The 17,725-nt window shown below is 36.3% G+C and overlaps 1 protein-coding gene across 12 annotated transcripts in view; it reads left to right on the top strand.

Moving 5' to 3' along the window:
- HIPK1 (homeodomain interacting protein kinase 1) overlaps window positions 1–17,725 on the top strand; it is a 51,052-nt gene that overhangs the window by 25,174 nt on the left and 8,153 nt on the right. For 8 of the 12 annotated variants that reach the window (XM_041754935.1, XM_041754930.1, XM_041754927.1 and 5 more), the window contains 10 exons: window positions 3,383–3,502; window positions 4,327–4,413; window positions 5,097–5,281; window positions 5,592–5,754; window positions 7,046–7,271; window positions 11,102–11,223; window positions 12,131–12,265; window positions 14,879–15,021; window positions 15,419–15,601; window positions 16,108–16,311. In XM_041754935.1, the coding sequence (XP_041610869.1) occupies window positions 3,383–3,502; window positions 4,327–4,413; window positions 5,097–5,281; window positions 5,592–5,754; window positions 7,046–7,271; window positions 11,102–11,223; window positions 12,131–12,265; window positions 14,879–15,021; window positions 15,419–15,601; window positions 16,108–16,311 (1,568 nt within the window). Of the gene's footprint in view, window positions 1–3,364; window positions 3,503–4,326; window positions 4,414–5,096; window positions 5,282–5,591; window positions 5,755–7,045; window positions 7,272–11,101; window positions 11,224–12,130; window positions 12,266–14,878; window positions 15,022–15,418; window positions 15,602–16,107; window positions 16,312–17,725 lie in introns of those variants that run through there. The other 4 variants (XM_041754936.1, XM_041754928.1, XM_041754929.1 and 1 more) reach the window with 3 other exon arrangements.

The following is a 17,725-nucleotide window of genomic DNA, read 5'->3' as shown; positions in this document are numbered from 1 at the left end:
TTTTTCACTATTAAGTAGGATATCAGCTATAGATTTTTCATAAATATTATAGCTGAGATTTTATAGCAGATATTTATGATTTTTGAAATATTAGTTAATAGCTTCAGATTTGTTGGAAACATTTTAATTGTTTAATATAACATGACAGTAATACTTTGTATAAATGTAGGACTTTTATTTTTGCTCCATTGTAAGCTATGTGAGAAGCAGTATCTGGATGATAGCTTTCCATTCTACTTCTACAATGAAACTCATTCTATAATATTAAAATTTTTAAATGTTTTAATTTTTTAAGTGCATCATTACAGAAAAATTAGAAAAGATGCAGTAAGCCAAGAGATAAAACTTCTGACTTCTAGTAGTTCCATCCTTCAGAAGTAACCCTGTTTATGATTTGGCATATTTTGTATTTATTTATGTATATAATTTGTTAATTTTCATCGTGTATTTATTGAGTACCTACTTGACACTGGGGATATAGTGCTGCTTAAAGCATTGTATTGCCCTCATGGAGGCTATAATTTGGTGATGGGAAACAGATATTAAATAACTATGTAATAGTTTTATATATAACATATAAGAATTATATAATATGATTGAGATCTCCAGTTTTTTTTACAAAGTTATTTTTACAGAACACAGATTAGATCATTCTACTTGCCTGCTCTTCAATGGTTTTTTTATTCTTTTAGAATAAAGGGCTAAATCCTTAATATGGCCTCTGAGCCCCTAACTGGGTTGTCCGTCCCCTCTCTGTCTCCCTCTAGATTGATATTCTACCGTTTCTTCTTGCTTTTCATCCTCTAGCACCATTGGCATCATTTCAGCATTAGTTAAGAATATGCTTCCTTCCAGCACAGGCTGTTATATATGCTGTGCTTATAGTCTTATAGCACCACCCATTCATTTCATCTAGTCAGTGCCTACTGATTCATTAGTGCAAGTGTTACTTTCTCAAGGAGCTTTTCCTTACTAGTCCCTAGTCTAGCTTGGGTTCCTTTGTTGTTATTTTTATAGAAGCCCCCCCCCCCTTTTTTTTTTCAGAATGCTAATTCAGTTTGAATTTTCAGTATCTGTCTCCCTCACTTGACTGCAAGGTCTATGAGAGCAGGAACCATATCTATTTTTAAAATCACCAGTGCCTGGCTCAACACGTACTTACTAAAAGAATGAATGAATATATGTGCTATATATAGTTCTGTTGCACATAATAAACTTAGGGATATAGGGATAATAAACATATATATAAGCATATATACTGTATTTGGTGATATCTAAGACACCATTGATTCAAAGACATACCGTTTTTCTGTATCTGTAAGAAAGAATGCTACTAATTAAATCAGGATAGTTATCAGTTGTAAGACTTACCTTGATTTCAAAGATGTTAGTGTGAAAAAATGTGCCTCTTAGAATCAGTGAAATGTGATATTTTAAAAAGTGAGGTTATTTAATTTGTAATCTACTTTTCTACTTAATATACTGTGAAATATCTTTATGTGTCAATAACTGTACTTCTACTCTGTCATTTTATTTATTTTACTTATTTTGAGAGTGTGAATGTGCACATGTGAATGAGCAGGGTCAGGAGGGGCAGAGGGAGAGGGAGAGAGAATTGTGAGCAGGCTCCATGCCTAGCACATCTAGTCCCAACCTGGGACTTGATCTTAAGACCCTGGGTCATGATCTGAGCCAAAATCAAGAGCCAGATGCTTAACTGTGTCTGAGCCATCCCAAGTGCCCCTCTACTCTATCATTTTAAATGTCTGTGTAAAATTTTATTACACAGATTTTATCCTCGATTTAAAAAAAAAATTTCACCATTTTTGTACACAAAAGATATTCACATTTAAAATGTTCTTATCTACATTAAAATATATTTTCTATTTTGTTAATGATGTATTAGCTTCCATTATGTAGGTCTCACAGATCAAGAGTAATATCCTGCTCTTCTCTGAAATTGGCTCATGATAGCAGGCTAGATTTGGCCTATAGGCCATAGGTTGTTGACCTTTGCTTTACACTGATAAAAAATTGGGGAGGATCCCAAAGAGCTCTGTTTGTATAGCTTATATATATTAGTATATACTGCATTAGGAATTAAAACTGGGCATACCTGGGCGGCTGTCATTAGGCATGGACTCTTGATTTCAGCTCAGGTCATCATCTCAGGGTCCTAAAATCGAGCCCCGCCTCAGGCACCATGCTTAGTCTGCTTGAGATTCTCTCTCTCTGTGTCCCTATCCCTCTGCCCCTACCCCAGCTTCCATTCTCTCTCTCTCTCTCTCTTTCTCTCTCTCAAATAAATAAATAAAATCTTTTAAAAAATAATAAGATAAAAAGTATAACTTAAAAAGACACCAAAACTAAAGTTTTTAGGAGGAGAGGTGGAAAGTAAGATTTATTTCCCTGCTTTCTAATTTAATCTTAAGTATAGCCATTCAAATATGGAGGAGGTGGTAAAAAAGATTACTTCTTGTATCACTCTCAGTAGTGGAGAGAAAAGCAAATTACTTCTGTTGCTTTCTTGGGTCATTAGAATTGTGGAAGCAAACAAATGTAAGCAATAAAACTGGGAAATTTTTAAAACACAAGTATATATAAGAACATGTTTTGTTAGCCATTAGAGCAATGACATCATCACACATTCTCTCTGGAAATCTCTACTGTACACCCTAAGAAGGGGATGAAAAAGGCAGAGAAGTATTATTTTAAAAAATAGTTTTTACTTCGTGAACTCCCTGAAAGGATCTTAGGGATCACCAAGGGTCCCCACACCAGACTGAGAACTGCTAGCCTAGTTCATAGTAGGTATTCAGTAAATGTTGATTGAATGAACACAGTGCCTGCTCTCTAGTAATGTAGGGATAGAGAAGCTAAATTAAATGTTTAATTTTATGATGTGAGAGAGAAACTCTATGGCAATTTAGAGTAGGGACAATTGACAGGAGCTAGAATAGTTAAGGGAGAAAGTAGCTTATAAAAAAAATGTTTTCTTGATCTTTTAAATTTGGTAATGTATCAACAAATGAAACAAAATCCCTTGGTGATCCATGAGGTAGTTTGTTGGAAATTATTCTGTTCTGTCCTAAAAATCTCCTGAAGTTTTCTGAACTATGTATCAGAGGTCTACAAAAAAGCAAAAATGGTTACACACAAAATTTTCAAAACTGAATTTTCCTTGTAAATAACAATTTTAGTAACATAGAAACAACTGAATAAATATTTGGGAATTACCTGTGAGTGGGTTAGCGTAAATATGTATTTACAGATAAATTTCACTTATATTGATTTGGCTAGAGCTAATAATGTCTTAGTGTAAAAGTTTTTAATATTTTCCTTTTCACTCCAAATCAGTGTTTTAATGGTTTTGATGTTTCAGATTCGTTACATTTCACAAACACAAGGCCTGCCTGCTGAATATCTTCTCAGTGCTGGGACAAAAACAACCAGGTTTTTCAACAGAGATCCTAATTTGGGGTATCCACTGTGGAGGCTGAAGGTCTGTCTCCCTTTCTGTACTACCTATTCCTGTACTCCTCACTCCCACCTTTTTAGTTACTGAATTCTTGAGATGGAGGAAGGAAAAGAGGTGGTGGTGGTGGTGGTGGTGGTGGTGGGAATTATGTTTGCAGAAAGAAGTACTTGGAAAAATTATTTTGTTGTACCTGTTTGACCTGATCCTTAGTTAAAAAAAATAAACTAAACACCTGTTTGGTTGTCTGAGATTATTTTGTGTATTTGAACTAGCAGCTGAGAGGGGAGTATGGAGAATAGTGCTCACCATTAAGTCACAGGAAGAACTACAGTAATTTAGCAATGACTGTTTTTTAGAGAATTCTCAATAAATAGGAGAAAACAACATAATTTCCTAATTCCCCATGCTAAGGCCTTATATATTTTCATGAAACAAATGCCAGTGCCTGCTTTTTACTTCTGAGCCTTTAGCTTGAGAGATCTGAGTAATTTGAATAACCCTGTGAATCTCTTCGCCTGAGCCTGCCTGTTTAATAGCTAGCATTTGAAATGTCATTTAATTTGAAGTAACTTTAAGAGAAAAATGGTAATGTCCCCCTCTTACATGACATTTTCAGGAACCATCATGCTACATCATTGTTTCCACATTTAATTTAACACTGTTGAAAGGGAAGTCAGATATTCAGGTCCCATCTCCACCAGATTTTTTTGGTTGTAAATTACTTTCATGTTTGCCATTTCTGGTTGGCAGGTGATGACAATTGTTTCTTTGTATTTTGGCTTTAATTTAGAACAAAATATGAAAATAACATACCGATGGAATTTTGTTTTTTAATTTGTATTTTATAGACACCGGAAGAACATGAATTGGAGACTGGAATCAAATCAAAAGAAGCTCGAAAGTACATTTTTAATTGTTTAGATGACATGGCTCAGGTGAGTAGAGAAAGTTTAAGGAAGCCAGACTTTTACATATCTCTTAATCAGAGACATACTTCCATTTATTAGTTATATTAAAAAATAGATTTAATCTGTTATCTTCTAGTCTGCTTTCATTTTTTAGAGAAAAAAGTTCATTAATATTCTGCCATGTATTAAAAGAACATTTGAATCCTAACCAAGGATACTTGTAGAATTATCTGTTTCTCCCTTACATTTGATTAACTGGTCTTGTTACCTGTCACTATTTTGAAATATTGTTTATGAAGCTTTCTTTCCTGTCTTTTCTCTGCTAAATAAAGACATAAGAACTTAATTGAGTGCTTATTATGTTCCAAACTCTGTCTAAACACTTTTTACTTAACTATATCATTTAATCTTTTCAACAATAGAAATTATAATATTTAAGTAATAATAATTGCTTTTGCTTAACTTGTTCATCCAAATTTTGAGTGAAAAGACTTCATTCAGCTTTATTCTGCCACAAATTCTACCAAACTGAAGATTTTAATTAGCATAAGAAGAGCTTCCACTTGTGAAAATGATTATACTATAATTAAAAAGAATTTCCTCAGGTTTTTCTCTTGAGATCTATGTCTGTCTATCTGTTATGCAGATGTTTAGTGTCAGCTTTAAAGGTTAAGTGATGAAGTATAATATTTCTAAATTTTCCTTGGAAGGTAAATATGTCCACAGATTTGGAGGGAACAGATATGTTGGCAGAGAAGGCAGATCGAAGAGAATACATTGATCTGTTAAAAAAAATGCTAACAATTGATGCAGATAAGAGAATTACTCCTCTGAAAACTCTTAACCATCAGTTTGTGACAATGACTCACCTTCTGGATTTTCCACATAGCAATCAGTGAGTATGTTCTGGGCATTTGCCATGGTGTGGTTCTCTGTTGAGTTACCATCTTATAACTCAGTGGGATGATCACATAAGCAGCAACCTTGGTACTTTGCATATTTGGCTCACTGATGCTTTCCTTTCTCATTGAAAAATCATGAGACTTAAGATATATATTTTTTCTCTTTATGGTTATAAAAACTCTTGATTCATTTTATCTGAATACTCTTGGGGGAAAAATGTTGATCTGTATTCATCTTGAGTTATTTGTTATCTCTTTAAATCTCAGTATTCATTTTACTGAAACTTTAATCTCTTTTTTCAGTGTTAAGTCTTGCTTTCAGAATATGGAGATCTGCAAGCGGAGGGTTCACATGTATGATACAGTGAGTCAGATCAAGAGTCCCTTTACTACTCATGTTGCCCCAAATACAAGCACAAATCTAACCATGAGCTTCAGCAACCAGCTTAATACAGTGCACAATCAGGTATTCAGTAAATGATTTTGGAAACTAAAAACCTAAGTGGGGTAGAGAGTAGTAAGAGTACAGGTTGGGATAAAGAAACCAGTCTTTGCTTTGGTGACCTTGTTGCTTCTCACATTTTTTACATGACAAAAGTGATGGAAGACCAAGTAGACTGATGATACCTACCAGTCATGTGCCACCGAAAATTAAATACAAAGACCTAATCCAGGCTTTCAGTCTTAGCATAGTCCCATAAACAGACTATAGCTATTGTACTACTTACCACTGTTAGTTGTACTGACTTTAGCCACTAACTTTCTCTGTTGGAAAGATTTTATATATCTCATTACATGTGCTGAAAGGAGTTTCCAGTAATTTTTTTCTTAAAGATTTTATTTATTTATTCATGAGAGACACAGAGGGGGCAGGTAGAGACACAGGCAGAGGGAGTAGCAAGCTCCCTGCAAGGAGCCCAATGCGGGACTCGAACTCGGACCCTAGGATCATGCCCTGAGCCAAAGGCAGACGCTCAGCTGCTGAGCCACCCAGGCGTCCCTCTCGTAATTTTTTTCTATACTGTACATTAGATCCTCAGAACTTATTTATCTCGTAACTGCAAGTTTGTACCCTTTGACGATCTTCACCTATTTTCTCTCCCACCTGTTGTCCTGTTCCTAGCAACTACCAATCTGCTCACTGTTTCTAAAAGTTCAGTTTGGTGTTTCCAATAACTAACTTGAAGAGTAGTTTTGGGGCAGCCCAGGTGGCTCAGCGGTTTAGTGCCACCTTCAGCCCGGGGCCTGATCCTGGAGACCCAGGATCGAGTCCCGCATTAGGCTCCCTGCATGGAGCCTGCTTCTCCCTCTGCCTGTGTCTCTGCCCCCACCCCCAGTCTCTCATGAATAAATAAATACATTTTTTTTTTAAAAAGTAGTTTTGCATTTGTTTGCCAAATGGAATATTTACATTTGTTATTGAAAATGTGAGCTTTCTAATTTCTTAGCCAGAACTACTTTTAAAATGAGATTTGGTGGTATCTCACATCCAGCAACTTTTTCGCACAGAAAGAAAGATGAGGCTGTCCTCAGTCAGTGTAGGACAATTTTTTAATTCTTTGTTTTCTTATTCAACCTTATAATATACCTTAAATTTGGAGATTGGGAAAATTTCTTAAGCAGAGAATTATTTCAGGGATAGTTAATACTTAATTTCAAAACTCTGTTTTAAGATTTTCTGGATGGATTCTGCATGTGTAAAAATACTGTTCTTTCCACTTTATACCAGTGTACAACTATAATCTTTTTGTTTTTAGGCCAGTGTTCTAGCTTCCAGTTCTACTGCAGCAGCTGCTACACTTTCTCTGGCTAATTCAGATGTCTCACTGCTAAACTACCAGTCGGCTCTGTACCCATCATCTGCAGCACCAGTTCCTGGAGTTGCCCAGCAGGGCGTATCCTTGCAGCCTGGAACCACTCAAATTTGTACTCAGACAGATCCATTCCAACAAACATTTATAGTATGTCCACCTGCTTTTCAGAGTAAGTGGGGAAACATCTGTATTAAATGGTATCATATCAAACCTACAAATCTTGCTTTAGGTAGTTCCTTAGTGTAGGTATCTAGCTGTTAAGTTTTGATCTCTGACAACTTTAAATTCTGTCTCTGAATATGAAGATAACTGAAATTAACAAAGTGGGTTTACCCTTTTTACATTGGTAATTTATCTAATTATGATATTGACACATTAGGGGAGTTCAGTGAACATTTTCATATTTGAACTGCCCTAGTGTCAATTTCTTGCCCCCTGAGACCTTGTACCAGTGTCCTATACCTTGTTTAAGCATGTATTTATAAATATGCAGAAATACTAAGCTTGAAGAAATTTGTTATAAACAAATTCTATATTGATTCTTATTTCCTATATCATTCCATTATTAGATAAAATTAGCATTCCAAATAAAAGGTAATTTTATTCTAAAATGTAAAAAAAATATACTTAAGGATATAGAAACCTCATGAATTATATCCAAAAATAAAGATTATTGTTTATTGAACTGAAAAATTCTATAAGCTGAGGTATTTGTGTGGGGAGTGCATTAAAATTATCTGCTTCAGCTTATGAATCATATTGTTCCTGCAAACTCCTATCCGCAAAGGAACAGAATAGCTGAAGAAGGAGGCTCTGACCCCATGTGTTGCAATAAGATTTAAATTTTCACCTTCCCATCCTTCCTCATTTTTTTCATTGTTGTTCTATAATTGAGTCTATCCAGTTCCTTTTTTCCAAAATATGGGAAATGTGTTTATTGATACGGTGAACCATTTAAAAGCTTAAATTATTTTAAGGATAAATCCTGACAACACACTTGACTTTCCCAACGGAAAGTCAGCATTAGTACTTTGTGGTAATAAATTAGGACTTAGGTGTGTCATAGCACTTTAAATAGAAGCAGGTAGCATTTTTATCTTTTTACTTTAGTTACTTATTGACTGTGACTCTCTTGTTTGGTTTCTGACAGAGTCGGAGCAAGCAGAAGGAAAAGAGGGGCTAGGGGAGACTGAGAGATTACTGGGAGGACAGGAGAGCAATAGCGATGTAAACCAGGGAGAAACCACAGGGAGAGCGGAGGAGCAGATTCAAAACCCGTAAATGCAAATTTAGCCTAACTTACCAAATTATTTTCTGCGTCTGCTACATAATAGTAAATTCTATACCTTTGGGTTGTTATATGTTGAGTGATTCTTCTACTGAATTTAGCAAACCAGCCACCCACCTCCCCCTCACCTTTTCCAAAGTGAGTCTCATGGGAACAGTTTTCATATGTGGGACTCAGAAGTCTTTTGCTGCTTCTTGGGATATTTACGAGAGGAGGCAGAACATTTTAGTTCCTTTAATAAAACAAAAGGTAGATTCGATGTAGAGGGGGAAAGTGGTGTAACTCCTTTTGGTATAATTAGATAAGTGTAAGTTTGGGAAAATTTTTTTCTAATTAGGAAGTCTGAATAACCTGAGGAGCTAGAGCAAATCATAAAATTTCCAGACAAAAGGGAGTTTTTAAATTAAGGTAATGCGGATGCAAATAGCTTTTATGTACACACCAGATAATGTTCTGTTTCTACATGTATTAATTCATCTTCACAAACAACCCTAGGAAGTGGGCAATGTCATCATGCCCAATGTCATTCTGTCCCATTATAGGTGAGAAAATGGAATGATTCTCTCATCTACCCAAAGTTTTAATAACTAGTTAGTGGTAGAACAGGGATTTGAACCCAGGCAGTGGGATTCATGGCTTATGGATTTTGAAACATTCTGTACCACCTCTTAGTATTTAAACTTAGCTGTAAAGAGTTGTCAGTTGATTTGCCAGCCACAGCCATATGCTGGTTTCTGCCCAGCAGTCGGCTATTCCAGGTTGCCTTCTTTTCTTTCACCATCTGCTTTTTTACAATATACTATATACTTAGAGGAAAAATGACGACCCTCATCAATTAGACAGTTTTACTCTTCTTTCCATACTACCATGGTTTTTTTTTTTTTTTTTTTTTTTTTTTTTTTTTTTTTAACAGGTTGTATTCAACAACAACAAAAGCAAAGCAAAACTTTGAATCATTTTGTAGTTCAGGGTTTAGGGAGAACCTTCCAAAAGTGTTGCCTTTTGTTAATCTTTGTTTCCACTTATAGTTCCCTGAAGAAGCAAGTTTTAAACTAGCTTAACTGCTGTGGCTTAGCCTAAATTAGGAAAGCAATCTAATGCTTATTTAGTTACATTTGTAGGTCAGTACTATAAATACTACTTTCTATACTATTCCAGTTGACCAAAATAGATACACAGTTTGCTCAGTGGTAATGATTTTATTCTGTTACTTTGTCCCCTTTTACTTCATTATCCTGGAACTTATAGGTGAACCTTTATCATGAACATTTCTTTCTAAATTTTACCTGCCTTTGCCCTTTGTTCCTGCCCACTTATAGGAGGCTATTATAGTAATGTTGTCTTGTAGTTGGCCATGTGTCCTGGGAATTTAGACAAGAATTTTGATGTTGTTTAGCTATCTTATTAGATAGCATTGCCTTATGGCTGGCAGATTTTTTGATTTGGATATCTGGATTTATTACTTTTTTTTTTTAATATATGAATGGCACTTTTGAAAAGTTATTGTTAGAGTATTTTAATTCTGATTTTACTAGTGTCTCTTACTTTGTGTATTTTTGGATTGTGTTTTCCAGTATGACATCTTACTGCTAAGATACTTGCAAATCACTGAAATGGAAAATTGGGAGACTTGCTGAAAAGTACAGTATTAGAGATTAGGAGTTATGCTTATTTGCTATCTCCATAGTAATATTAAGAGAAATTAGTTGGTGATAGCTTAAGAAGTGTCACTGAAGAAATATTCTAATTAAAATAAAATGTATCCCCACTTTACAAAACTGTAGGCATTAGTGAATTAGAGAAACTTCTGTTAGTAGATAATAGAAGCTTAAATTCTCCACATTGAAGGTTTTGATAGGACAGGTTTAAAAGAAAGCTTTGAAATCTCTCAAGTCTTGGCAAAAAGGAGAACTATCTTAAGCCCCTCTTTTCCCCAGAATAAGAAATTCCTATTTGCAGGGAATGCAAATATGCATTTGTGCCCAGAGCAAGGCAGCAAAAAAATTCCCGATTTTTTTTTTTTTTTTAGTTGTCCATTAGTTGCAAAAGAGCCTTGTTAGAAAGCTGTCAATGGCAAAGGCAGATTCCTAAAGTAAATAGAAAAAAGCGTTTCTATAAACAAATATATCTACTTTTTAAATATTTTTATCCTGGGTTATAATTTCTTCAGTTCACATGGTAGGTAAAACGTACAGTTTGTAAATTTTTTGAGGAGTAGGGTAAAACATCTTAAAATATTCTGAAAGTATATGATGATTTTTCTTAACTAATTAAGAATCATAATTTAATGAAAAGTTATATTTTCAAGTCTTTGCTTTTAGTAGATTATGTGTAAAAATATTTTTTTTCCTCCTAATGGATTAAAAGGTGAATGTAACTTAGTAAGTGTTAAGTTTGTTTGCTTTTGCATATGCTATTAATGGGGGAATGGGATGGGTGCTGTAAGTGTTGCAAGATAAAAAATTTTTTAGAATTCCCTTAACTGTCCCTTCTTGTATCAGACATCTTTCCATGAATTTAACCTCAAAGGAACCAAACCACTCTCCCTTTTCTTAACTCCCTAGACTTCTAGGAAATGCCTTTGTCTTACACATCTAAAACTAACCCGGGTGGTCGATTATTTGAACAGAAAAGCTAAAAACAACAAAAAAATAAACAAACAATACTGCTGACCTAACAAAGCAATTTAACTGTGTTGTTGTTTTCTACAGCTGGGTTACAAGCAACAACAAAACATTCTGGATTCCCTGTGAGGATGGATAATGCTGTGCCAATTGTACCCCAGGCGCCAGCTGCTCAGCCACTACAAATACAGTCAGGAGTTCTTACGCAGGTAAAAGCCATAACAATTTGGATACTCAGTATCACTGAAACACTATTGAGATGCAGATATTTTGTCCTGGAAGATGGTATTTGCTTTGACCATAATATCTTTCTTGGTCATGATTCAGTGGACTTAAAATGAAACATCTATAGTTGAATGATTCCTCATTCCTAATACTATTACAATTTTTGCCAATGTCTTCCTTAGACTTACTTACAGGAATAAATACCCAGACCTTGAGTCATTGTGTTTTGAGTAAACCTACTCAGACTTTGTGAGATGAAGTTAATTTTTCATACACATGTAACAACATTTTGATTCTAAAGATATTCCCCTTTTGTTCCATTTAGTGTCCCCTTTGCTCACTCTTTCAGAATGACATCATGGCAGAGAGGCTGGATCATATCAGGATGCCTCTTCAAGTATTACATTCCTTCACTCTGTGTGTTTAAGCTATAGAAAGCCTTAAAACTTTCTAGTAGCCATGGGACATGCAACCAAGATGGGCAAGAAAATCGTGAAAGACTCAAATAAGCAACAGATACTATGTTTTCAATTCTATGTGTAAATGTTTGTGGCCCATGACACAGAGGAAATTTGGAAGTCCAAAACTCTTCTTTTGTGAGTAGGAAGAAGAGGAATTCTTACATGCCTTTGTTAACTGAGTTTTGTAGAACCGATCTTCTGAATCTGGCCCAAGAAGGATTCCTATCCTTTATCGCTTTAGGCCTTGACATTTGACCTAGTGAGCTGATGCCTGTGCAGAGTTGAAGGGGAAAGTTGTGTTTGTACATGCATTTTAGGTGATTCAAAATTACTACTTGTTGGTAATATCTTGGGGGGATTGAGAACCCTTCTGAATCCAGATAACCTGCTTCCGTGTTTGTTTCACTCACCTGCCTAATCTACGTTGCAGGGAAGCTGTACACCACTAATGGTAGCAACTCTCCACCCTCAAGTAGCCACCATCACACCGCAGTATGCGGTGCCCTTTACTCTGAGCTGCGCAGCCGGCCGGCCGGCGCTGGTTGAACAGACTGCCGCTGTACTGGTAATTCCCTCACTTGATTGTGTTACTAACGGAGTTTCTTTGGTTTCTTTCTTTTTTATTTTTTCCTGTTTGTTTCTGTTCTGTTTTCTTCTGGTTTTCTCATTTTTCAAAAGAAAAAAAATTTTTTAACTTAGTCTTTGCAGAGGGCATGGAAGCATGTGCCATCTTGTGGCTGTGTTCTTGCTACATTTTTAATGTCTCATCGTTTTCCTCCCCAACATTTGCTGAAGCACTGTTTGATATTCAGTGTGGCTCTGTAAGGAGCCAGATCGCTTTATTCTTCTTTGGCAGCCTAGTGTGATAAAAGCTCTTGGTGTAGTCTCAGAAGAACTTCAACACTGTTATCTGTTTTCTGCCCTTTTACCCTCTGATCCTTGAGAATGAAGGAAATGGCCTTTAGTTTGGCTCTGCTACAGGTATCCGGATGGCCAAAATTTGAACTCCTTGGCAAGTTAGCTTCCTTCTTTATTTGCTATTTTAATCTTCTAAAATTTTTGTACATGTAGAAATGTTTAAGATGCTCTTAATTTACTACTTTATCAGCTGATGTTAACTTTCCTTCTCTGAACACATGAAGGTAACTCTTTTCGCCATTCATGATCGATGGCAGCTTATATCTTCCATTTAAAGATGTTCCATTTAGAATCTTTTTAGATCATATTTCATGTGTTGGTTGAGATTAAAGGTGAACTCATTTTTAGGGGTTTATGGAGAAATTAATGACTTTACAAATAGGTCTTTATACAAAGGTGAAAAAATATGGCCAAAAACCTTTATGTAAATGCAATACCTTTGTTACTGCAAGTCCTGGGGAAAAGTTATTAAATACAGCAGCAAATACAATACTATGGGGCTTAGAGATAGGAAAAACAAATAGGGCTTCAGGGTGTGTTTCAGGATTTGTACCCTTCAGAGTGGTCTTTGGATGTGTTTTGGTTTATATGGGGGAGTTAGAATTGTTTATTGGACATCCCAGCATTTCGTTATTTGAAATTTAAAGTTAGAAAAACCTTATTGATACTATCGAATACTGATATCTACATCTTTCAAAGTGGCTTTACATTTCTTTTGTTGTTTCTCAAGGACTCATGTGAGTGTAAACACTTCCGGAAACATACTTTGGTTGTTGGAATTTGTTTGGTTTTAGTTTAAAAGTCTTCGTCAACCTCCAGATTAATTATATCCTAAGCATAAAACCTGAGTGCAAGGGAGTCAGATACATTTCCAAACTTGATTGATCCAAGCCACTGGTTTTAATTTGCTCACCTAGAGTTTTGAGAATGTTAGTTGAAACTTCTCCTTTGCTGCTTCTCTTAAGTTTGCACTAGTCATTTGCTAAGCTTTGCATATTTTTGTTCTTCCTCTGTCAAAACAGTTCGTCGCTTGGAACGCCAGATTTCTGCCTCACGTTGGAATGTTATTTCTTGCTCTGTATTAAACTACATGCTTTGTCTTGTGCAGGTGTTGGCTTATGGAAAGACGCATGGTGTGACTTAACATACTTCTCTTATTTTTTGTTTTGTTTTATTTTGTTTTAAATTCTGCTTATGGTAGCAGACGTGTTTGCAGTTTCTCTGCTTTGAAGGCTTCTTGTTTGGAACCGGTATTTGTAACAAGTGGATCTGTTACTTGCAGAAATATTTTTAAAACAGTGTGTTGATGGCCTTGCAGTTTGAAATTCAAGAAAGAACCATATGTACCCAAGCATTGTAGGTGATTGTACTGTAGAATTTAAGTTTAAAAAGGAAACTTTCAAATCTGTTCCCATTTTTTTAGAAAATGCCAGAATTTCTCTAAGAAGTTCAGAAAACATATTTGTTGCTATCTACTGCAAGCGCTTGTTAAAAACTAGAAATGATGTATTTTCTTGTAGTGATTAGTTCTTATGTTGAAGTATGTTTCTATAAATGATACATTAAACAGTATATTTTAGGTAACTATTAAAAGCAAAATATGGTGCTCCCTGCATCTATTATGGAAATATTTTACTTACTGCCTTATTTCATTCTATCATATGGCTATATATGTTGAAGTTAGCTCTCTCTTGCTGACATAAGCTTGTTTGCCAAAGGATTTTGGCCTTTGGTCATCCACATCTGGTTCTGTGTTCCAAGTTCTACCCTTTTAAAAAGGCACAATTCTCCCCTTTGTTTTATGGGTTGAACTGACCTGATGTCTTAACTGATTGGCACTTAAATTTTAAAATTCCTATTTTTAATCTCAAGGGAGCTAGCTGTCTTAACTCTTTCTAGGGATATTTTTAGAATCATTGCAAAAATGAAACTCCATCATTTAACCAGAGCTTACCTCTGAACTTTCAGACTCCTTGACTCTACAGTATATTACAGAAACTCTTAACCACAGGGATCTTCTTTTCTTTAATACCCTGGTGGTCATGTTAAAGAGGTGGCTGACAGAAAGCAGCATGTTGTCTTTCCCTGTTTGTAAGACTTGTAACCTTGAGCCCCTCTGACTTTTCGTTTTTTGATCTCTGCAAGTTAACAATCTACGGGCAACTTCTCTTAAGATATGAATTTTTCTTTCATCTGAGAAACAAAAGAAAAAGCCAAGAATGAATCAAGTCTGGTTCTTTTTGTGTGTCTTTCCTTACAGCAGGCTTGGCCTGGAGGAACCCAACAAATTCTCCTGCCTTCAACTTGGCAACAGTTGCCTGGGGTAGCTCTGCACAACTCTGTCCAGCCCACAGCAGTGATTCCAGAGGCCATGGGCAGTGGCCAGCAGCTCACAGACTGGAGGCAAGTACCCAGTGTTTTTCTCTGGGAGATTTGCAAGGACAGATCCCTTATGGCAGGAGTGTTTGATGATTTGGTCAGACTGGGAAGAAAATGAAGGAAAGGAGAGATGCATCTTTGTTTCAGATTCTTTAAGAAAAGAATCCTTATTAGACTAGGAGATGGAGTAATGAGAAAATTTTGAATATAGGAAAACAGTAGGTTCTGAGATCGGGAATCATTTATTTCAGATTTAAAGAAAGTCTTATTAGTCAATTAGAAACTATAGCCTTGTATAATCCAGGTGCCCAATTTAAAATGTAGCTCTATTTGGTTGTTTCATTGCTTTTGATACCTTTTCGGTCCTATTTCCCCAGTGGTTGAAGTATTCAGTCTTCTCTGTGTCTTTCCATTGAAACAGGAATGCCCATTCTCATGGTAGCCAGTACAGCACCATCATGCAGCAGCCCTCCTTGCTGACTAACCATGTGACACTGGCCACTGCTCAGCCCCTGAATGTTGGTGTTGCCCATGTTGTCAGACAACAGCAATCCAGTTCTCTCCCTTCCAAGAAGAATAAGCAGTCTGCTCCAGTCTCTTCAAAGTAAGTCTCTGCTAGAACTGGTAGATAAAACTGCCAGTTTGGGAAAGATGTTGCCAGCATTTAAAGTGCCATGGTATAGATTTTTGGTGTGAAGCAGCAAGTGGCTGCCGAATTGAGGAGGAGCTAACCTTTTCTGAGACTTGGGCATGCATACCAGGTGCGTCCTGGTTATGCACATCCTTTCTCTCTGCTGCTACTTTGAATCCAGGCCATCTTTATGCCAATGTTGTTATTTCTCTGCCCACATTACAGAGTGAAATTTAACCGTGGAGTAATGGGCATACAAAAATAAAATTTATGTTGTATTTTAGGGTTCTTGTCCCTGGTGGAAACTGTGGCTAGCACGACTAGTTTATTATTTATTGGAACTTCTATAGTTAAGTGTATTGGCTTAATGATTAGGTAAAAATGAATTAAAGAACAAGCTGGAAAGAGTTCTGGGGAAAAGATGGATGGTTTGGGGGGCCAAGGACTGAGCGGTCTTTCCTTGTGACCTTTTTCTACAGGTCTTCTCTGGACGTTCTGCCTTCTCAAGTCTATTCTCTGGTTGGGAGCAGTCCCCTCCGTACCACATCTTATAATTCCCTAGTTCCTGTCCCAGATCAGCATCAGCCAATCATCATTCCAGATACTCCCAGCCCTCCTGTGAGTGTCATCACCATCCGCAGTGACACTGATGAGGAAGAAGACAACAAGTATAAGCCTAGCAGGTAAGATAGGTGAATGACCCACTGGTTCCTTGGCTCCTACCCTTAAGCTTAGACTCTTGGTTTAGGCAAGTGGTCCAGTTTGGGCTGTGACAGGAAGGACTGAGAAATGGTATTTTTGGAAGCATGGTCTTGGATGCGTGAGACAGAACACTCAAGTTTCCACAACTGAGCATCATGTTAAATCATCAGTCTTTTCAGATACATTAGCTAGAAGGGGGTTGGATATTAAGCTGTTTAATATTCAGCTGCTTTGCCTTGGAATGCACATTATACCACAGACATGATTCCCTGCCTTTAAGGACCTTTAGAGTCTGAAAATAGATGCCGTAGCAGAAGCATATAAACAGCAATTAATTGGAACAAGTCAGTAGTCAGGAGATTATTTGTAATTTCTTAATCTGCAAAGGCCTCTTTGGAAGAGGTGCAACTTCTTTTTCTTCTGCTTTGTGGTCTGAAATTTGAGGAATGTAAGTATCAAAGAATGTCCTTTTATCTCAGCACCTTAATCCAAATTCTTAACTGGGTAGTTAACCTAGAGAGAGTGGATACATTTAAGAACTCTTACATACACCTCTCTCTTAGTGCTAACATAGTCAATTGCTTTGATTATGCTGTGTTGTATTCTTCACTGGGCCTTTGTGTTAGGCATAAAGAAGACGGAATAACCCCATGGTTTGTTTTTTTTTTTAATAACCCCATGTTTACCTGAGGAGGTAGTTACTATGTTTATTTTGTTTGAATTAATCTAAAAGTGAATTTGTAGTCTCAGATTCACACATGACAGTAACTAAGAAACCATGCAGTTTTATATAAATGAAGTTTAATGAACTGAAAGAGTAAATTTAGAATGAAGTACTTTAAAAGAGCTACTTACAAAATGGTATTTACAAATGGGACGTAGACTTTGAAACTAAGTCTTAAAAGTGGTTTCTGAACTGATTTGGGGAAGAGAAAAGGTAAACTTTCCAGTGAGGAAAAGTGACCACGTAGTAGCTAAAATTATGTAATCAGCAGGATTGCTTTGACTGAAGCCAATTCTTTCCAAAACTCGGGAAAAATTAAAGTTAGGAGGTGGAGTTTAGTTTGTAAAGGAACATAAAAAAAAAAAAAAAGTATGGCAAGTTTGATTAGACATAATAAGGAACTGTTTCTAGTCTAGCAGGATGATATGGGGAAAAAGTAGTTCTTGAAGAATACTACTGAAATAACCGTGAGTGGAAATGGTGGAGAGGCACCGTAGAAGAGCTGTTAGAGGTGTGCATCTGGCATGGTTCTGTCCTGGTTCTGAGTACTGTCTTCACCACTTACCACTTGTGTGACCTTGGCCAAGTGTCTTAATCTTCCTGTGCTTCAGCATCCTCATCTGCAAAATGCAGGTGGTAGTACCTACTTCATAGAAGTGTTGTGAGGATTT

The sequence above is a fragment of the Vulpes lagopus genome, chromosome 5 (genome assembly GCF_018345385.1).
Source record: "Vulpes lagopus strain Blue_001 chromosome 5, ASM1834538v1, whole genome shotgun sequence".
NCBI classification, from domain to species: domain Eukaryota; kingdom Metazoa; phylum Chordata; class Mammalia; order Carnivora; family Canidae; genus Vulpes; species Vulpes lagopus.
This window is presented reverse-complemented; position numbering and strand designations above follow the sequence as displayed.